Genomic DNA, 23,012 nt, shown 5'->3' with positions numbered 1-23,012 from the left:
TGGGAGGAGTTCTGGGAGTGGAGTGCTGTTCGCAGTACTATGTACTTTCAGCTCTAAGCATTACACCTCAGTACAAGCAGGCCGAGACTGCTGGCCGGGATAAGAATTAGAGAGAGGGTCCGCCCCGTCTCTGATTTCTCACAAGGTTAGTGAGTGATGGGTTTTTAAGAGTGTCGCTGAAATGGATTTACTATAAAATGGTGTCTTTTTCCAGATGACAACGTGAAGGCTGGCGTCCACCAAGGCCACCGCTGCACCTTGGGCAGCGCACACACATGATCACATGACTCTGGACATGGACGCGGTCCTGTCAGACTTTGTTCGGTCCACAGGGGCAGAACCGGGTCTGGCAAGAGACCTGCTGGAAGGTAAGAGACCCAAACTGTCCTGCACCTCCGAGGTTCGAGGCTATCAAGCAAACTGTTATGTATAAAAGACTCAATATGTGGGGAATTTGTGTTTTGATCAGCTGCTCCCTGTTGTGCTGCGGTTGCACTCAAGCGGGCAGAGGAGAGGGAAGAACAGAAGAGGAGAGGAAATGAGGGGAAAGGAAAAGAAAGGAAACAAAGGAGGGGAGGAGAGGAGTTGGGCCTGTAACAGTGAGCCAGCCTGCTGATTTAGAGGCCAGTGTGACGGTTTTACGAGTGCACTCCCCAGGGAGAGCTTTGTGCCCATTCATTGGAACTCATTGAGGAGCAGAGTGCTACTGGCACTTGTATAGCTTACATACAGGGCCACTTTGGGGGAAAAAAACAGGAGAGAAAAAGTGCACACGGCAACAGAAAGCTGGTTGATGGTCAGTTGAATTGGCTTTCTTGAGACAGTCAAGTGAGGTTTGTGTTTTTATTTCCGATTTTTGCAGCAATTTCAGTCTCGGACGATTTCGCATTGCACTCAAGCAGCTGTTCAAACTGCAGTAAAGAAATGCTGAACTCTTAATTTAGATCCAGTTTTGTCTACTTTACAGGAATAAAAGCATGCTCCACACAAATCAGACTTCCATTAGGGGATGAAATCCTTGTAGAGTGCGTCCTGGAATTTTTTTTTTTTTTGTCTCTGCATGTTTATTATGCAGCTGGTGTCTAGTCTGATAAAAGAATTAAAGTGTTGGGTGTCTGTCTCTCCCTCCCCTTCAGTCATTTTTTTTTTCTGATTCGGCTTTGGCACAAAGCCACAGGGACACTAACAAGACACCAAACAAGACACAGCACTCAGACAAGACAGACGTGGGCCCGGATGTCCTATTTCAGTGTCACGCCTGCTGCTTTTCTCTGGTGTTAGCTTAGCTCTCCAGACCTGCATCAATCAGCTGTGACCCCCTTGGTCTGAGTCATATGACAGCGCAACATGTGGTGCTTCCCCCTAGAGGCTGGTTTATGTACTGAAGAATTAGTTTGGACCTTTATGGATACATTTATTAACAACCAGGACATTTTCTGTGTTCTGGGGTTTTTTAATTTTTAGAATAGGAAAAAGGGTTAACAAACTAATTTAGGAGATTTCGTTTAATTAAAATAATCAGATAGTTAGTAAAGCTTGCTCATAAAGATGGACTTCTATTGCCCTCAAATCCGCCCGTGCACCTGGTTTAATTCACAGTCCTTAAATGAGAAAAAGGAGTTTAGTAAAGCTGCTGTGTTTCTAATAGATAGGGATGATGCACGCTCACACTGCAGATGAATTTATCAGCGTTCCTTTTGCTGACGGCAGCCATTAAAAATGAAGGAGCTGAAACAATGCCTTCCATGCCACAGTAATAGTAGGCTAATGTAGAAGCATTTAAAGAACATGCATTAGGTGCTGGGTGGCTATGTTGCTGGACCTTAAGTTGTATTCCTGGATCTGTGCAGCTCAATAAAGTAGAACCCGTTTTGCATTGATCGCCGCGAGAGACGGGGTTTAGTGGTGCTAGGTTTCATGTTCAGACTGCAGAAAATCATCATGTCTGGAAGTGAGGAAGAAGACAACTTCCTCCAGGTCTCTTACGAAGGGAGTCCATTAATGGACCCTGTCTCACAAACATGCTCAGATTACATGCAGGAACCCTCTGAATGTCTGCAGTTGTGATGTGAGTTGTCTAGACTGCAGATATTTCTTGTGGCGTCATGAGAAGGCACACTGTTTTATAATAAGACTGAGGCTCGACTTGTTTCTCTCAAACCTGGAAGGGATCTCTATTAGAGAGACAACACCCAGAGGACAGGAAGAGTGTGTGTGTGTGTGTGTGTGTGTGTGTGTGTGTGTGTGTGTGTGTGTGTGTGTGTGTGTGTGTGTGTGTGTGTGTGTGTGTGTGTGTGTGTGTGTGTGTGTGTGTGTGTGTGTGTGTGTGTGTGTGCTCATGGCGTGCATGTGTTACCAGTGTGTGGGTCCCTCCTGCACATCAGGATATTGCTGTCACTCTGTTAAATGATCTGTCTTCCCTCAGCGTCTTCATTGTTGTGGCACCACCCAACCTCAACCTCCAGTTATTCTTCTTATGATGCAGCATGTTTTACTCAGACTATGTACAGCATTGCTCCATATGGGCTATATATACCATCATTGTTGGGGCTCATTATTTAGTATTTGTAAAGAGCTGGGAATTTATCAGAATTAGTTTTAGAAGAAAGACAGTAATCCAAAAATCTGCAGATGCATAGCCCTTTTGCATTTCATGTCTTTCTTCCCTTTCTACTATTGGGAGCATATTATGAGTTATTCAACATGAGATCACCCTTTTTACTGTAAACTGCAGCGAAAAATGTCCTGTTGAACATAATATTGAACATAATATTTAGTAAACAAAAATATGATACCCTTCAATAATCGTACACAATATTCATTCTTGATATTTTTAATCAGTGTTGATGTGCAATCGACCAGACCTTTTGTTTGTGTCCCGCAGGTAAAAATTGGGACCTCAGTGCTGCTCTGAATGATTATGAGGAGCTCAGGCAGGTCCACACTGCCAACCTGCCGCAGGTCTTCAACGAGGGCCGCTACTACAAGCAGCCAGAGACACGTGACACGCCCAACCATGTCAGCAAGATCGACAGGCCATGTGCACAGAAGCAGGAGGACAATGCACAAGGTACGAGGGCTCCCTCAACACCATGTTGCCACCACCAATGACCCCCACCAGTTTTGTCTTTTCTTCACTCGCTTCCCACTCATCCATGCAATTCTCGCTTCTTCTCCCCTCTAGAGAAGCGTCTGTCCCGCGGGATCTCCCACGCCAGCTCTGCTATCGTCTCGCTGGCGCGGCTGCAGGTGGCCAATGAGTGTACCAGCGAGCAGTTCCCTCTTGAGATGCCCATCTACACATTCCAGCTACCAGATCTCAGCGTGTACAGCGAGGATTTCAGGAGCTTCATAGAGAGAGACCTGATCGAGCAGTCCACCATGATGGCTCTGGAGCAGGCCGGTGAGTAATACAGGATATAATATTATACAATACGTTCTGGTATAGTGCTTCTCCCACTACTGATATGAGATATGTAACAGAATATTGTGCATGTTCTTGATTTAGAATACACTGAAATGCAGCAGGCCCACAAAGCAGTAGCAATGAGAAAATAACATTGAAAGTCAGTAGAGATACAGAGCAGCAGCATCTGGAAGCAAGACGACAACAACTAATTCAAAGCATCCAGGATCCCAAAGGATTCATCTCCCAGCTTCAGTTTTGAACTAACGGAGAGAAACTAGTTAGTGAAGTTTCAAATCTTCCTGCAGATTTTCTCACACAGAGACTGCAGAGACTGTAAAGCCTTTCTCGCCTATTTCTGTTCAAATTCTGGCAACAGTCGTCCAAAAAGAAGATCAGGACAATTAAATATATTGACTTTCATATTTCTGTATTTCATAAACAAGTGAATAAGAGAGAATGTGTCTAGTATTGTGAATACATTTTAAACAGTCCAACCAGAAAATCTATAAATACTATAAAATATGTATCTCTGCAAATAAAAAGATGTAAAATAAATTACAACAACCAGCTTAGTATTAGCCTCCCTTTATGGGTGGTTGAATATCAACCAGCACATGAATCATTCATGGATATAACATCATTAAACAAACTGGGATGTAACAGTAGTCCAAGTTTTAAGAAAATTAACTTAATATCTAACAAAATTGAGAAATGCAAAACATCTGCATTTTGAGCCCATCCACACTGAGGGGTAAATCATTCAGAGCTTCTTCTGTGTTTACTGTTGTTAAATAAATGATGCAGTCAGATCACCCCAGGCTCAGAGCGATGAGGCTGCCTGCAGTAAAGCAGTGTGCCGTGCCCGGGGCTGCGAAGCAGTCGTCTCTCCCTCAGGGATGCTGGCAGGGCGGTGATGGAGCAGAAACTGGAGATACTGTAAAAGTCAGGCTGAGGAGGAAGATCCTCGGAGTGGGTTTTTGAAAGACTGCTGGGTATTTGAGTGTGTGTGCAAAGCATATGGCCTGTGCTAATCATTGCCTTCAAAGTTCAGCTAATGAAGCTAATTATGCCTGTTGGCTAATTGTTCTCATTGGGCCATCACTGGTACCTGCTCCAGTAGTGTGAGACTGGAGGACATTAAGTTTACAGTTCATTTGAGTAACAAGGTGGCAAACAGTGGTGACGGACAATTGAAGGCTGCTGTAGATATCTGTGGTGCATTCCTGACGGAGATGTTTTTTACAGAATCTGAAAGGACCAATTAGACTAGAAACAGAATACAAAGCAGCCATTAATAATCTTTTCACAAGATGGTTAAATACATCCCATGTCTATAATAATATAATCAGGATATAAACTACACTCAAAATGACACTCATTTCAAGTTATTTCATTTGTAGAAATAAAGTAACAATGTAATAAATAATTTAAAAAGCTATAGAGCTTTTTATGGACCCGAGACTCATTTATTTATTTATCTATTTTATTGCTCTTGCTATATCTAAAATATACTTGCTGTAAACCTAAAATTGTTATGTTTCTATTATTGATAAATTAGCACGTTTCTGTTCATTCATTTGATCACCTATGGCCCCTGTTACATCCCCAGTCGCCCGTGGAATAAACATCTCTCTTGGAATTGCCTCTCCCAAAGTTTTTCTGTTTTTCTTATGTGCTGCGACTTCTTCTTCGTAGATTGTATTCTCCTCTTCGTAGAGATGCTGGGCTGGGTTAGGAATAAATGTTGCTTTGGCCCCGTAAAGCCCAATTAGACATTATATTGGAAACGTACGAATACATTTTTTTGTCTCTGCATTTCAATTTGAGTAAATTAAGAGAACATTGACTTGAAAATGGATTGACACTAAAAGGTATTTGCTCCCTTCTGTTTCTTAGTTTTGTGCAGAATTCATGGTCTAATAATATTGTACGTGTCTGCAGGTCGTCTGAACTGGTGGTCCACCATGTGCACTAGCTGTAAGAAGCTGCTTCCTCTGGCCACCACAGGGGACGGGAACTGCCTTCTGCATGCTGCTTCTTTAGGTGAGCGACTCATATACACTGGAGTATATCTAACACATGATATTACCATATCATCCATAACAACTGTGCAAGACATCTGTCTATTAACAGTGTCAGTGTTGCGTCACAGCTGCTGAATCTAGAGGAGGGAGTGGGAAAGGAGGATTGAAAGAGCAAAGGTAGCAAGGAAGGGAGGGAGGGAGATAAGTGACCTATACATTGCAGGAAACTGTCAGCTGCAGGGTTCAGTGGATTCACAGTTTATTCAGGTCCCTGCCGAAGGAGGTTGTTGACTTCCCAGTGTGAGGACTACTGGAGCAGGAGCTGTCAATGTCCGAGGCACCAGAGCTAATGCAATTTACACTGACAGTCAGACAACTAAGGTCCTTTGATGAGTGATGAAAGACATTTTTAGACCGGAAGTTAAAGAGCTGAGGTTTTCTCATAATGATTATATAGTTTGGTGCAATGGCTGTGTTGTTGTTTTATGTCCTCAATCTTAACAAGCAGTAACGGTGTCTTGAATCTGTGTCAATCAGGGATGTGGGGCTTCCATGACAGAGACCTGATGCTGAGGAAATCCCTGTATACCATGATGAAGAGCGGAGCGGAGAGAGACGCTCTGAAGAGGAGGTGGAGGTGGCAGCAAACCCAACAGAACAAGGAGGTTGGAAGAGTAAATGCATCACATCCACTTTAACGAATGATAGCATTAACACATCCATAAGAGCAGGCGAAGGGATAAGCCACATGTAACCTGATTTTAGCTTCCTTGCTGGGTCGCACATTTGGATTTTTGCTGCGAGGAAAATAGTCTTTTGATGATACCAAGTGTGCATTAGTAGCAGTGTTAATACTGTCAAATCCTCTGCACTTCCTCTCCCTTCTCTTGATGTTCATGGATTAAAGTATTTGCCAATCTATTAGAAAAACGGTGTCACCAAAGATAGCTCAGGCAAAGAAGTAGTCCAGATGCTCATATTTAAAAAATGCCTCGGGCCTTCTGGTGGCCCACTGATCTGAGACGCATCCCATGTAACAAACCAGCATCCTGGTTTGTTGCATGTCATCCACCTTTCTCTAATTACGCATAATCCCCGTCTGTTTTTTTCATCTTTCATCCATTACCGGGAAAAATATGACAAAAAATATCCACATCTGTAGATGCACAAAGCTTCTGGATATAACTTTGTAGATTAATTATGATGAATAATGATAAGGATTGTGTGGGTGATTTATTAGAAATTCTCTATGTGTGTGTGTGTGTGTGTGTGTTGGTGCAGTCGGGGCTGGTGTACACTGAGGAGGAGTGGGAGAGAGAGTGGAACGAGCTGCTGAAGTTGGCCTCCAGTGAGCCTCGCACTCACCTCAGCAAAAACGGCAACACCAGTGGAGGGTAAGCAGTTTGACTCACATTTATCCCCATTTTACTCCCAAAACACAACGCATATTAAATCCCTTCAACCAGAATCCAGCAATGTTTGCTCCGTAGTCATTGTATAAGATGGAGAGTGGAACAACACGGAGCAGCCGTAGTGAGCTGCACAGCTCTCACACATTACACTCTCCTGCTGTGTTTTAATGGCTTTTACGTTGAAACACCGCAGGAGGCCCACAATTAAAACAAAAGTGACCTTCTCACTTAGATGGATTTGTCAGGGAAACTCATTGTTCCCACTAGTACTTTTAAATTGACTCCTTGATTTAATAACATTGTTGAAGCTGTAGTGTGAGACTGTGCCATCTACTGGCTGCCATCGGTAGTAATCAATTGTCGTCCGTCCCCCCCCCCCCCCCCCCCCCCCCCCCACACACACAAACACACACACGATGCATAAACAAGCGTAACAGTGGGTTTATCATAGGCTACAGAGGCAGATTGGAAACTAACTGTAGTTTCCTCCTCCTACGCACAGAAACTTTGTGGTTTGTCTCTTGTTTCCATTTTCACTGATATTATCACTCATACTATCTTATGTACACGATAGGCATAGCAGCTATTTTGGTAGAGAAAAAAACAACTATGATGGAAATAAAAAAAACTCACCAAGGCGTCTGCTGTTGAAATGTAATTCACTTGCATAACATGTGATCTAATCAGGTTGTGGTTGTCTGCGCTCAGTGCTGACTTCAAAGATACATTTTAAAAAACCTCGTGAGAAACCATGCAAACGGCTATTTCCGTGTGACAGCAGCATCTGAAAACTATTTAATAACTGCGTTAATTAGCTTGTCCTCGCCAGCGTTGACTTGTCCAGTACAAAGCCCTCTATCACTGAAAATACCCCACAATTTACTCATTTACTCTGGTGGTTTTAACCTCTCATTGAGTTAGACTGTAATACAGTAATCAGGTCAGGGACGTTTGATGGTCCTAGTGTGAGATGAGCCCCTAAATAGGATGAGTGGGATTCACATATTAAGAGGCTCTTTATTAGAGTGAATTTGGCAGCGTGGCTGTTTGTATGGCTGACAACTTAATTGTTGCACATCCTCTGGTTCCCTGGTGGTTGCATGCCTTGATAGCTCTGCCTCTGCTTTTTCTCTCGGTCTCACCCTCTCTCCCTCTTTATCTCTCCTGCTCTCTTTCATTCAATCTCATGTACGAATAGATGGATCTTTGTACAAGTCTGTTCAAGGTAGCCAGAGGGCAAAATGGATCAGGTTAGATCACGCAGGCACATGACATTTACTGTTTTGGCAGATGTTTTTGCATCCGTCTATTCCAAGTCAGGAAATTGTCATAGTATCCCATGATCCCACTGTGTTACATGGTTGTTGTTGTTGTTTTTTGTTGCAGGGTGGATAACTCTGAGGATCCGGTCTATGAGAGTCTGGAGGAGTTCCATGTGTTTGTGCTGGCCCACGTGTTACGCAGGCCAATTGTAGTGGTGGCTGACACCATGCTCAGAGACTCAGGAGGAGACGGTAGGCTGACCGCATCTTGCGTTGAACTTTTACATTACAGTAGGATAAGCAATGTACTGACACTAGGTGTGGTGTTCCAGCGTTTGCTCCCATCCCGTTTGGAGGGCTCTATCTGCCTCTGGAGGTTCCTCCGAGCCGCTGCCACTGCTCCCCTCTGGTCCTAGCCTACGATCAGGCTCACTTCTCCGCGCTGGTGTCCATGGAGCAGAGAGACCAGCAGCGAGAGCAATGTAAGCAACTGTGCATCATCACAAAACCACTTATATAATGTCCACAGAAAAATCTGGAGGCATATGCAGATTGGAATGTGGGATGTGAACCTTTTCTTGACCTCCTGTTCTTCAGAAATCCCAAGTGTCTCCTGCTGTAATGTGCATTAGTTAGGCAGTCTCTGGTTTAACTTTAAGTGGGTAGATTGCAAGAATGAGGGCGAGTGGTCTGCCTGTCCTGCTCGAGGTGAATAATGTATGAGACAGCAGTCTAATTACCTGTGCTCCATTATTAAAGCAGGCCAGTTGACAGCAGGAACCAGGGAGTGGCCAACGTGGATGGGAAGTGGACAGCAGGCCACTTCTTCTGACTTACTGATCAAACCATTCAATTGTATGTTGCTGTGTATCTACATCTCTCTCTCTCTCAGAGGTCACTGTTTGAATAGTTACAGTAGTTTACTGTTTATGGTTTGCCTCTTTCACAGGGCTCTGTGATGCGGTGCTGCGTAGAGCATATTGATTGTGTTATGTCGTGGCGAGGGGGGGTGTGGATTTTCCATTTGGTGTGAGTGACTCTTGTTTTGGTCTTGTTGTGCTCCCACTCCGGATGTGTTGCTTATTCTCGAGGTCTGAGTAATCTTCACATGGAGTTCCTTTAATTGACAAAATAGAGTGGATCTCCTTGACAACCAGTCTTGGTAGTCACGGCACTCTTCTTTATCTGACTCAGTGGGTGGAACTCACTTGTCACTCGCGTGGGCTGCCGGCCAACTCCGTCCCTTTTTCTCACTCTCAAACACAGATACACTTATGCAAACTGTTTCTTTCTTCCTCTCTCTGTCTTCCTCCTTCTCTTGTGCTTTTCTGAGCATGTACGTTTCCTATTCTCGGCATGTAAACACCAACCTAGTTATTAAGTCTGGGTACGACCACTGCAGACTTAGCAGACAGACATGATTACTAACATGCAATCATTGCCCTGAAATCATTCCCTTTTAATGCCAGCAGCACATCAGGGATGAAAGGCAGCCTACTCCACAGCACATAACTATTCAGCACACCCACTTTTATTTATTTGGGTGTTTTAGTGTTGCAGAGGGGGTTCTCTGTTTCGTCCACCAGGTGGTGCATATGTCCAAAGAACCGTCTGTAGCTAGACCACTACACCACTGCATGACTCTACTTTTTCATTCTGGTACACTGTGTCCTGCGATAGGAATCAGAGTGCATTTTGTCTGCATTCTCTCTCTCTCTCTCTCTCTCTCCAAGATGTTATGAAAACATTTTCATGCTTAGCTTGGTGCATTTGTATGTCACGTGATGAATCATGTTACACAGCAATGACACAAATCTGTGCTGCTCCTGGCATGTTTCTCTGCATGTGTTATGTATGTAAGAGGTGTAGTTTTATTGTTTTGTCTGATATTTATAAGTAATGTGTGTTTCTGAATTTTAAGAAATGGTACAATGCTGCCTTATATCGCTGAACAAATGCCAGACAGACAGTCAGAGGGTCAGACAGACAGACAGACCTAATCTTCCACTGCCAATTAGGACGGAGCAGCGCCAGCCGGCCCCTAAGCCCTCACCACATATGGGCAGGGTCTCGTGTTGGGGCCTCAACAAACCGATCCTCTCTGCTTACAGTCAGGCCAGTGTGCGGACGTCTCAGGTAGAGGCTTGGTCTCAGTTTCCCCCAGCACAGTGAAGAGCATCCGAGAAGCTGTTGGCCCTGTGTGTATTCAGGTGCCAGAGGCTGGGCTAGAATACTGGCTCTTTATCAGCCGTCTGTACGGAAGGTTATAACGAAGTCACCCCTCAGTAACCCGATTCTAAATCACACTGACACATCACGCATACTGACCCTTTTATGGCCGGCTTGCATGAAAAACAAAACAAAAGGGAGGGGTGTCTAAAGTCAGAGGTTATTGCTAAGGATCAAAACTTTCTTTTATTTCATTTTTGTCCCTTTGGGAACATCCCAACCGCACAGTCAAGTTTTTTTTCCTGAGTAAGGTAGTCGGGTGAATCCAGAGCTTTCTATGTGTTTTCTATCAGCCCACTGCTGCTCACCTGCTGTGTGATAATGACTGGCTCCTCAGTAGACGCCGTTGGCAATGTCTTTTATCAGCTTGTTTGTGCTCCTGTGGTTAAACGATGTATGAGTGGAAATGGACCGCTAAAACACGGTGGAGCTATTTCAAGCTCTGGTCCCAGTACCAAAACACTTCCAGGTTTTCGTTGGCATCCCATCGTCAACCCCCTAACACCCATCTGAATGAAGTCAATGGCCGTCTTTTACACAAAGACCACCTACATAACAGTGCGGTGTAACCAGGTTCTACCTCTCTATCTATTAAAGACACCCAGTGTATTTCTCCCCATGCAGTCGGCGTAATTAAATCAATATGGCAGTCTGAATTAAAATGCTATTTGTTGTTGTTTTAAATGTTACTTCAAATGTGATGCTCTTGTAATTACCACCATGGTTCTGCTGTTAAAATCTGTGGCGAAAAGAAAGCTCAGGCTTGTTTATATGCATGACTGCTGTTTAGTCTGCTGAATTGAGTCCTTTAAATCTGCAGCTGGGCTGAGTGACCAAAGTCAAGGATTCAAATTTGTGCATTTTCCAGACAGCACAAATTGTTCTTGAATTGCAAACAGAGGAAACATTGGCTCACTGTTCCTGCTGTGAATAAAGGCTTGTAATTGGTGAGTTTGTCCTCTGAAAGGGGTAAACGAGGAGAGAGAATCCTCTCTTATTCTGCTCTCATGACACAAGGCATGATATACTTGTACATTTTATTTTTGTGCAAACTACAAAAAGCAATCAAATCATGTGAATGCATGCTTAGAAAGGTTATCTACCTCGTTTCCAACAGCTGTTTCCTCACAGGTTACACCCAAGTCCTCCTCAGAATCAAAGATGCAAACTGAGCGAGGCAGGCTGGCAGCTATGTTGCTGAGTACACAGCTCGCATAGCGCGGAGGGCTATGATGTCATCCATGCATAAGCTATGAGAATCGGTCATTCAAGGACAACAAAACAAGGCTGCCAACAGGGATAGTAAATACATTACAGAACACTTTAGTCCCCCAGAGCTCCATGTTGGCAGTGTTGAATCTCTGAAATCTGGACCGGACCCAAGTGGGAACAACAGCACACACAGCAGTTTGGAATGGCGTGAAAGGAGGACAGCTGCATCGTGGGAGCCAGCACGTCACCTCACAGACCTCCGCTGCCTGCTGCATGACCCTAAGTGGGAACTGAGTGGGAGCTGGTTAACTGCGTTCGGTCTGTCCGTGTGTGTTTTTGATTATGACTGAATTTTTCTGGGCAAGAGTGTTCTAGGAAAGACCCTTCTTTAAGAAAACCACTCTTTTTTTTTCTCCCAGTTTCCTTCGCCGCAATGCCACTGCTCTCATTACTGTTTGTCTCTGTGGCTACAGGCATTAGGCATGCTTTTTTTTTGTTTTTTGGAAGATGGTGTAAAATGCATCGCAATTTACAGGTATGACGCAAAGGCAACCTTGACATTTTAGGACAAGTTTGTCAGCACCGCTATTAGTGATGTATTTACTCAGCTGTCGGAATTTGTTTGCGTAGCGACTAATGGTGTCACATACCAATAAGTGATCATGTTTGCAGTGTTAAATTTGCCAGCATGGGTGTGGCCGCACTAATTCTGTTTCAAAAACGTACGGCATCATCACTATGCATGTATCAACACTATTTTGACACACATGATTAATAGTGCACTTTGCACCCATGCATCGGCACTCAGGAAGAGACACGAGAGGGAAAGAGTGAGCGTTTGACCTGCAGTTTCATCGGGGACACGGGAGGGGCCGTTGCTGCTCGTGTCTGTGTCCGCATGAAGCCTGCAGAGCAGAGCAGCCCAATAGCAGTGGAAGAATTGATAAGGCAGGGAGGAGACTGTATCTTCCATCTGGGGCTGACAGTGAAGGCTGGAATGTCCTCTGCCTGAACAGCCTGCCTCTCTCTGCTGTCATGCGGACAACAGCCCCCACACTAGGCAGCCTGAGGAGAGCTGTCATGTGGGCCAGTGGGGTCTAGCTAGTCGTCCTCACACGCTTGTTGTGAAAAGGCAGCCATGCACTCACACACAAACACGCCCGCACTGTGCACATAATATAAGCACGCCTCCCACGAGAGGAAGCTCGGGTGGGTGTCTGTTTTATGTGCTCTGTCCAGTGTTATAATGTAGAAAACATCTTCCTGCTTGTAAGTAGCTGATCATATGAGCAGGGTATGAATTAAATTATTTCAGCACTCGTTCAATTTTTCTGTACTCCCGTGTCTGATTGCACTCTATTACTAAACTAAATCATCCTGTACAGCCCTGAACAACTGCAGAGCTGCTCGGTTCAGTGTGAATCCAAGCAGCAGCCTCATCGTGCCAAACTCAGACTACATAATCCTTTAGTTTAGCTAAGGGACGACGCTTTCAGTTTGTCACAACCTGGGTCCTATTTTGGTAATTTTGCCCATCATTCCTTCTGGTAATGATAACACTGCACTGACCCAAGTATCTGCAAAGGTCTGGGATGTCTCTAAAAAGAAAACACTCAAGGCAGACACCAAGGTTAGCCCAATGTATGTGGAAGAGACAACAAAGACAAACGGTAAAATTATGACCCAAACTGTGTGTTGTAAATTCATCACAGTTTACAGACTGACTTCCTACTTCAACTTTGACCTTTTATAGTTGTGCACGCACATTGTTTCTGTGAATCAAAGGATTATGACCAACATTTAAAGTATACTCTGTTTGGATTTACCGCCAAATAAAGTGTTTTAGATAATCTGACTAAACTGTTGTTTTTTTCTTCTCTTTTGCCTTGCCCCATTGGACTTTGCTGTAGCAAAGATCTTAGTATTATCTCTAGATATTGCAGTGTTATCATTGCAGATAGTAAAGATTCCCCATGAAAATAAGAACCAATTTGAGAATTAATAATTCATTCTTGACCTTCTCTGTCTGGATGAGTCAGCATGAGTGACACTCACTGGTCACGGTTACTTCTCTGCCTAAAAAATGTATGTCAGATAGAATGCACCCACCGTATACTTTACCCCATGCTGACAGACATCTGGGATAATTAACATGGCATTATTCTAGTGAGTCAGTATGGTGTCACGTTAGCTCTGACACCACGGTGGCCTTGTGAGAGAATGGGTGGCGTGCAACATAGACTCCTGTGGTAAAGCTAGCCCAAACTAACCTTCTGATAATCTCATCTCTTCCAGCTGTTATCCCTCTGACCGACTCGGAGCACAAGCTGCTGGCACTCCATTTTGCCGTGGACCCTGGCAGGGACTGGGAGTGGGGGAGGGACGACAATGATAATACCAAGCTAGCCAAGTAAGTCCTGGAGAGCATATCGCAGGGTGTTGATGCTTATCAACAAAGAACACAGAGGCGCTGACTACGAAAGACCCATGAAGGGTGAAAAACTGCAGGCCAAGGCAGTTCTGTTAGTCTACCCACAGGGCTGTATGTGGAGGATTTAACTCTCAATATGACCTCCGAGCTCAGGTCACTTTAAAGAGTGAGCAGAGAGAGAACAAATTGTGAGATACGTCAGTCATCCATAGGGTTTTCCAGGAATGGCCTCACTAAAGCAGCAACACACTCTCTGAGTTTAACAAAGAGTTTATGTAAGGGTTTCTGTTTCACATTCCTGCCAGTCAGGGGGTCAGCTTATCATTTAAAGGAACAGTTCACCCCAAAATTAAAAATACATATTTGCTGTGAGTGGCCTACTTTTAGAGATGGCGCCAAAGAGATTTCTGCCCTCTTTCGAGTGTATTGGGACTAGATGTCACTCGGCTTTTGGTGCTCAAAGCGCCAAAAAAAATACATTTGGAAAAACTACAGCAATGCCTCTTTCCAGACATCATGACCTGGTTACTCAAGATAATACACAGACCTAGTTTCATGTAGGAACTATTTTCTGTCAACCAAACTACACCTGTCAACCGTATTCCCAGCATGCGTCGCACGCTTCTTTTTACACGCTGATACCGTTGGCGGCTGTAGATCGAGGGTCTGTGGATTATGTTGAGGGACCGGGTCATGTTTCTGGAGAGAGATATTGCTGTTTTCAAATATATTGTTTTGGTACTTTGAGCACCACAAGCTGTAATATAGTCACACTATATTGAAGAGAAAGCAAACATCTCTACAGCCAATATCTCCAAAACTAGGCATCTCTGACCAAAACAATACAGATTGATAAATAGCACTACAGGTAAATATGTAGTCCTGATTTTGGGGTGAACTGTCCCTTTAACAAGCTCCAATGCAGATATATATGGAAAGAATGTTCAAACTTCTAATAACACCTCTTTATATTACCCGTAATGCATTGCAAGCATTCAAAGTTTCATTAATATGCTATATATGCCATTGGGTTCAAGTAAAGAAAAATGGTAAAATGTCAACTGTGTTATATCACTGCTTGTTGTTAATTGTGGATACATGTTCTCCCACAGTCTCATCTTATCTCTTGAGGCCAAACTCAACCTGCTGCACAACTACATGAATGTAACATGGATCCGAATTCCATCTGAAACAAGGGTAACGTTTTCTCACACATGTTTGTGGTTCATCACGGTTAATTTAGCCCGAGAGAAATTTCAGATTCCAGATGTTCTTGAAACCACATACTGTTCAATCAATCAGTTTTATTTACTGTCAGAGTCCCAGGAATTCCTCTGGTTTTTCTGATTATGAATCACCGAAAATCAGACAACAAAGTACTTTTTAAAATATTTTGGGGGGATATTTGTCTAGAATAGTTTGGGAGACCCTGAGAAATTTCCCTGAGACCTCATTGCTATTGCTATGTTCTGTGTTTTATTCATTGCTGTATGTTTTTGTGTATATTTCTATGCAGGCTCCCCTCGCTCAGCCAGAGTCTCCCACAGCCTCTGCAGGTGAGGATGTCCAGTCTCTTGCTGAGTCTATGGACTCTGACCGCGAGTCTGTCGGCAGCAACTCTAACGTCAACAACGGCAAGCCCAGCAAGGAGAAGGACAAAGACAAGCAGCGCAAGGACAAAGACAAGAGCCGGGCTGATTCTGTAGCCAACAAACTAGGTAGCTTCAGCAAAACCTTGGGAATCAAGCTGAAGAAGAACATGGGAGGTCTGGGTGGCCTTGTGCACGGAAAAATGAACAAATCTAACTCTGGCTCAGGTCGTAGTGGGGAGAATGGGGGAGAAAAGACAAAGAAAAAGGAGTCTAAGACAACCAAAGGGAGCAAGGAGGAGTCGGGCCAGTCAGCCAGCTCCACTTCCTCTGAGAAGGCCACTAGTCCATCCCCTACAGACAGAGACGGACCCTCCAGCTCCTCCCCCCCCGGGAGACAGGACAGTGCAGCGAGAGACAAGACCCTGGAAAACTGGAAATACAGCACCGATGTCAAGCTCAGCCTCAACATCCTGCGGGCTGCCATGCAGGGGGAGCGCAAGTTCATTTTTGCAGGCCTCCTGCTCACCAGCCATCGACACCAGTTCCACGAGGAGATGATCAGCTACTACCTGACCAACGCACAGGAGCGCTTCAGCCAGGAGCAGGAGCAGAAGAGGAAGGAGGCCGAGAAGAAGCTGCCTGCCACTAACGAGGTGGCCGTGAAGAAGCCCGAGCATGAGAGTGTCTTCCAGAGGGAGAGATCGGACAGCTCGCCACCGGAGAGCTGCTCTCCCGTCCTGCCCCACCACACCCACACCTACAACCACAACTCCCAGCCCCCACTGGGTATCAAGATGCAGGGCAGGAACAGTCCCACTCCTGCAGCCCCTCTCATCTCTGTCCCAGTCCCTCCTCTCACCCCGCCAACAGCCTCCCACCATGTCACCCACCCAGCCCCAGCCCCTGCGCCTTACTCCTCCCCCAGTATTGGTGCTAAGAGACCTGGGCCCGTTCCTGTGTCTGCCCACTACAGCCATACACCGCCCATCCAGCGGCACAGCGTGATTCACTTACAAGATGTCAACATGCAATCCTCCATCTTCCAAGATGACCCCTATAAGCCTGTGGTGGGCACCCTAAAGACATGCGCCACCTACCCCCAGCAGAACCGCACACTCTCATCCCAGAGTTACAGCCCTGCTCGCCTGTCCGGGGTCCGCACTGTTAACACCATAGAGACCCTGTCCTACAACATGCCTGGCGAACACAAGTCTCACACCTACACCAATGGATTCAACGCGGGGGACATTCAGGACTGCTTGGAGTTTGCGGATGAGGACAACTCGTCTCACACCTGGCTCAACCAAGAGAAAACCAAAGGGCGGAGCTCTGGAAGCCCTTTGTACTGCTTTCAGCAGCGCCGCTGCAAGAGGGAGAACTGCTCCTTCTACGGCAGGTCAGAGACAGACAACTACTGCTCCTACTGCTACAGAGAGGAGGTGAAACGCAGGGAGAGGGAGAGCAAAGTGCAGAGGCCTGCATAGCCATCACAGCCACTTCAGCCACTTGTCAGCAAGGCCGCAGGAGACGTGAGGGAACGACACCATCTGCACTCTGCATTTAGAATAACATGATGGCAAACATTTTCCTATTTTGTTGAAGAATGCTCTTGTATTCCTGTCACCCCTCCCTTGTTAGTAAAGAGTATTACTTTGTGATAGGGGAAGCAGAACTTGAAACAGTGAGCAGCTTTGGCCAGAAATTGTGCTGTGTTTTTTTTTTTTTTTTTTTTGTCTCATTGAAGTTAGTCTTTTACTTGTTTTAGAGTAAAAGTCATCTCTCTGTGATATAACGTTCTGTATGTGAGGGAAAGTTCTTTATTTTTTAAAGTACAAAAAGATTTGCATCTCATCAGGAGGGAACATTTTAGCTCTTTTAATCAGTTTGAATGCAATACCTCTGCTTGGTTCTTCAAAAATTTGTAGTTGTTTTGCAATCAAAAGAAATTCAATGGGAGATTAATATTAGACTTTAAAGCAATAAATTGGTGATTTTTGCTACACCCTCTCCCAATTTTGTCTATGCACCAATAATATAGTTACTGTAGGTTAACTGTGTCTTGTAAATTGTAAAGGATTGTCACGGTGTGCTTTTGTAAACAAATTTGAACTACAGGAATTAAAATGTGTAAGCATTATAGATTGTAATCTTGGATTAGGATGAAAATGTAAATCTATCTCATTTGTTAAGTGTACCTTTGTTCTTGCCACAGTACAAGGGTTTCCTGTGTCAGAATTGGACTCAAGATAATGTGTAAGATATCATTTCACATTTGTACCCGAAGTCGACCTCCTTAAGTCCACAAGCACTGCCAAACTGGCTTCCTTAAAAAAAAAGATTACAATTCAAATTTTTCAAAATGTTTTCTGTGGCAAACACCGAACAGTGTGCATAGGATCAATTGCTTCTAAAATATGCAGTGTTTATGGTGTGTTTCTCTGAGTCGCCTGTGAACTACTCTATTCGGTTAATGTGTTAGATGAGAAGAATTGTGGGTAGTGAGAGCAGGCCGATGCGTATTTGTCTGAAGTGTGATTACGTGTCTCTTCCCCTCCACACAAACAACACAATGTGCAATCATGCTATTAGCACTATGTGGTGACCTGCAGTATAGATGTGTCACTGGTCCAGTGTGAGATTGTCTGTTCTTCTTCCATATCTAGAGGCCGTTAAAAGAAGCACCTGCTGCTAAGAGCACCTCAAGCCTTTGTGATCATCAGTGCTTTAACCAATCAGTGGGTTTGTAAAACCCCGGGCCTCCAAGTGCTTTCTGCTCATTCGACATGACTACTGTAAAGACGCAGTGTTTGTGTTGCTGTTTGTTCTGGTGATGCTTGGATAATGTACCATGCTGTCCTTACCTAAGTGTGTCCTGGCCAAGGATGTCCACTGCTCCCTGGGTTTGCTTCTGTCTCTCTCCTGTACACACTGCAGTGTTGCTCCTCTTTGTTTCTATGTGACAAGTTCATGGACTCTCACCATGTTAGGACTGTAAGATATGATTTTGTATTCCTTTAAGAGTTTTACACTACTTTAAATTATTAATTTGCACATTAGGTACAGATGTAAATATGAAAAAAAAAATAGTTTATTGTTACAAACATGGTGTGTCTGCGTCATTTTTGTTTTTCCTCAGGGAGGTTATCATCAGGAAATCTAGAGATTATCGATTTTACTTTTAGGCTGATGATTTTCTAAGTCAATCAAGTTACCATTGAGATCATGTTGTTTAGGTTTCTCTTGATCCACATACGTTACAATACACTTTTGTTTGCTCTTTATTTGCTTTTATCCTCTTTTCCTTTCTCTAGTGAGGCCTAAAAGCAGACGATAACTGGTTAAATTACTGTATTACGGTACCAGAACTAATCAAAACTGAATATGGTTATGTTGTTATAAACAACAATCACTGAGGATGATTATTTGAACTGTCACACTTTTCCCTGAAAAGTACAATTGGCATGAGCATAGCTTAGCAGCATCTTTGGAGGGGTAACTCCACTTTTAACATTGCACTTCTATAATGTTTGACTTGTGAGAGACTTTGTCTAAATTGATGCAACAAAGACCAAAATATGCTGATTTCTTTGTTGCAAATGTGGGTCAAGGTCCAAACAGACTGGATCCTACAATTACTAGTTTCCCAGTTTGATTCAACAGTTTCTATTATAAAACCCTTCTGGCTGGTCTTTTAAACTCCATGCCCCAACTTTGTAACACAGACTTTAAAGAGTTTAAAGTCCCAAAGCTGAAGCTGAGATAACCCTGATGACATCACCAGGGTTAACTTCTCAGACTTGACAAAGCTTCTCCAGAGCCTCAGGAGACATACAACTGCAAAGTACTTCCAACGAACTGCTCTTCATGTCTAAAATCAGTGCAGTGGCCCTTTAAGAGGCTATTTGTCTCTAAAATAGGACACTTTCTATGGTTATTTGAAAGACTCTGCATTAATGGAAAAATGTAATTAATCTTGCTTTTTGAATGAGTCAAACAAAACAGAATGGGGAATATTTCCATCAAAATCCTTCTGATGTTACAGCGTCGAGATTCTTGGGAGTGAACTGACAAGTAGGGCAACACTCCAGACTTGGAGCTCTAACTCTGCTTTATTCCTCCAGAGATACCTCGACATTGGCATTAGGATCGATGCCACGCAGCGAAAGAGGCTTTCGAAAACCAGCAGAAAGTCAGCAAGTGCATACATGTGAGAGCGTCCTCCAACCCTGCCATGGTTAAATCTGGTGATGGCTTCCTGTATGCGAGCAAATATCACATATCAAGACAAATGGCATCAAACACTCAGTGACTCAAATGACTCAGAGGAAATTCAAAGAAATGGCTAGTTATTTATTTACCTTTTGTAGATATGAATGGATTCATTTAATTACAGCTTAATTAAATCTTCAAATGCCGAGAAAAGCAGCTTGTGAGAATAACAGAGTGAGAAGGGATTCATTGTAGCACATTAATAACTGTGACCAAAGACTTCCAGTCAAATTATCATCATTAGATATACACAAGCAGTCATGGTTAACTAAATATAGAGTGTCTTTAGGGTTGTTTTTAAAATTTCTAGCTGGCAGCATGGCTCTAGTGTTGTCAGTCAGTTGCTCCACCACTATTGAATATATCGTCATAGAATTTTGTACAGACATGGTTCCCAGAGGATGAATCCTACTGACTTTCGAGATCCTTTGACTTTCCGTGAAGCACTACTAGCTGGTCAAAGATTTCACTTATTTCGTGACATCTACCATGGATTGGCACATCATCTTGTGCAAACATTCATGGTTCCCAGAGGATGTATCATGTATACTTTGATGATCCTCTGAATTTCTCTCCAGCCACGAGGTTCACATTTGTGGTGTTGATTGAAATGTCTACAACAACAATTGGATGGAATACAGACAATACTTTCCCCCTAATAATTTGTAAAAACGTTGGCGTTGGTTTATGAATGAATGACGGCAAGACTAACGACATTCCCATCAGCCCCAGCTGTATTGTTTTCAGTGTTAGCATGCTTAAATGCTCACCTAAGCTGAGAAACAAGGTAAAATTGTTTAAATGTTTGCATTGAACTCTAGGCAACACTGTGCCAAAGTACAGCCTCAAAGAGCCTCTAGCATGGCTGTATACTGTAAGGTCTTGTTAAACTATTAGGCACCCACAGATTGTAATAAGTGAGGAGAGAAATATTGACCTGTACAGTAAATATAAGTTTAGGCAGAGTAACAAATCGGCCCCTGTCTCTGTAAGAACTCCCAAATGCAAATGTAGAAAGAAAAGGATTAAAATCAAATTAGCCGTTGAGTTTTCAAGAATCCACAGTCTGTATTGTAGCAGCTGGCTGAGTCGGTGGAGTGAGAGTGAGGAGAAGTTTGCTTAGTGGGCAGTAGCCTGTAATGTGTGGGATGAATCACATATACTTCTGACTGAGATATTGTCTCGTGACTCGGCTGCTAGAGACAACAATGTGGGTTATACTCAAGACTTCTCCAACTGTTTCCCCGCGCTTCAGGTCACATCTGTGGACTGCGGCTGCTAATAATATGGAATGACTTGTTAAGTTTTGAAGATGACTTACATCTCCACGTGATGTCTAATGTTAGTCACACAATGGCACATGAGGGGTCCTTTCCTCCCAGCAATGTATCCCAAAGCTCTTGAATCCTGCGTCCTCCATAACAAGTGCTGAATGAGACAGAGTGCATTGTCTTCTTTCTTGGATCCCTTTTTCTCAGAATTCCCTTTGAATTTGCATGAGGGACCTCCCTTTGCTTTTCAAAGCAACAAAGGGCTCTATCAGGCATACAGCAGTCGTTTGGCAGGCCTCTCATCCTCTCAACACAGCCTCCATGTTTTGTTAAATTCACTCAACTCATTTAAAACTAAAATGCCAGGATATAGTAATTGTGAATTGCCTATTATTATTTCCCTTTCAGATGCATCTGTCTCCTTCCTCACATAATAAGTACCCATTAGAGGTCTTAACGCAACGCAATAGTTCATAAATATTGATTTTTATGATAAGCAGTTGTCCCATTAAGACAGTGAAAATAAAAAGTGGGTATATGAATTGAATATTTAGATCCTCTTTGCACAGTTCTGGTTTACTAGACTGCAAGGCTCTACCTGACAGTATTTACAGGGCTGTTGTGTTTTAAGCAGGTTGATGCCTTTGATGCCTCCGCTGCAGTGAGTGGTAATGCCAACCCCCCCCCCCCCCCCCCCCCCCCAACACACACACACACACACACACACACTCCCATAGCTAAGCCTTGTTCTCAGCCAGTGCCAGCCTCCAATATCTGAGATCATCCCACCCGCTCCGCAGGATCTAGCGCCAGCCCCGCCATGCACTGCACTCGAGAGTGGGTGGCATCACATGGCCCCTCAGCCTGCCTTCTGGGGCTTGGCATGGAGGAAGCGGGACGTACACACACACACACACAGGCCTCTGTGCGATTAAGACCACTACTGCTACTGCTGCAACTGCTGACCACATCCCTCCCTCCTTTTCTGTGGATTAATTCTACTGAGTTTCAAAGTCAGTGATGCCCACACACCTCAGTGGAGCATAGACCCTTTCCAGGCCACATAGCCTCCCACGTTCTCTAGACTTTGAGTGTGTCTAGGTTGGGTGCACCAATCAGCAGCGGGTAACACCCACCCCCTCATCCTCATCTTCCATCTCTCTCACACGATGTACTGTGCCTTTCCTTAGACAATGCATTTGAAATAACTCGTGGTTGAGGTTCTCGCCATCCTGTAAATGACTGAGTTAATTCTGCGTGCAGAACTTCACCTGGAGACTGGGTGCTCGGGAGTCAATAATCCAAAGAAAAGGTGTGACTGAAGAGATAAATCAGTCAAACTGAAACTACCTCCGCCCCCACATCCTGTCTGCAGGGTGATACCAGCCGAGATGAGCTGTCACTGCTTATATAACTGTGTGTACTTTGCCTCGCTTCTGCAGCAATATAACTCACTACAAAGGAGAGAATGTGTCATCCTGAGAATAAACACGTGTTTGAAAGACGTGCAACCCAGGGAGTGCCTCACCCACACAACCACCAAAACCTGAGATCGTTCTTGTAATACGACAAGATACGTGTGAATAAGCTCAGTCGGTGGTTTGCTGAGGGTCCAGAGGCTCCACTTTCACACAGAGCAAAGATACAAGATTTGTATATTTTGAAGCCCCATTTTCCTTGACAACAGCTCCCTGCCAACATTCAATGCTTAAAACAATCAAAAATAATGAGTTAAATATAAACACACGAATACCTCCCTCATGTTGCCACACAAAATATGAAAAACAAGCTCTGGGAACATGCCGGCTGTGATGGCACACCAAGTTGTGTGGTGGTGCCAGGGGTGGCAGCTTGTCTGTTCGTGTAGCGTGGTGTGCTGGTAGCTCCAACCTGCCTGGAGA

General features: G+C 44.1%; 1 protein-coding gene across 1 annotated transcript; it reads left to right on the top strand.

Annotated features, from left to right (window-relative positions):
- Positions 1-235: 235 nt before the first annotated feature.
- On the top strand, positions 236-17,055 carry otud7a (OTU deubiquitinase 7A; the record flags this gene model as incomplete). Its single annotated transcript, XM_079162474.1, has 11 exons — positions 236-368; positions 2,885-3,070; positions 3,185-3,403; positions 5,351-5,452; positions 5,971-6,098; positions 6,715-6,827; positions 8,232-8,359; positions 8,440-8,589; positions 13,844-13,958; positions 15,092-15,176; positions 15,496-17,055. The coding sequence occupies exons 1-11, from the start codon at positions 284-286 to the stop codon at positions 17,053-17,055; spliced, it is 2,871 nt and encodes a 956-aa protein (XP_079018600.1). The 5' UTR covers positions 236-283.
- Between the last annotated feature and the right edge of the window lie 5,957 nt (positions 17,056-23,012).

This window comes from Pholis gunnellus (assembly GCF_910591455.1).
Source record: "Pholis gunnellus genome assembly, chromosome: 7".
In the NCBI taxonomy this organism is placed as follows: Eukaryota; Metazoa; Chordata; class Actinopteri; order Perciformes; family Pholidae; genus Pholis; species Pholis gunnellus.
Note: the sequence above shows the minus strand (reverse complement) of the source record. Positions and strands in the feature narration are given on the sequence as shown.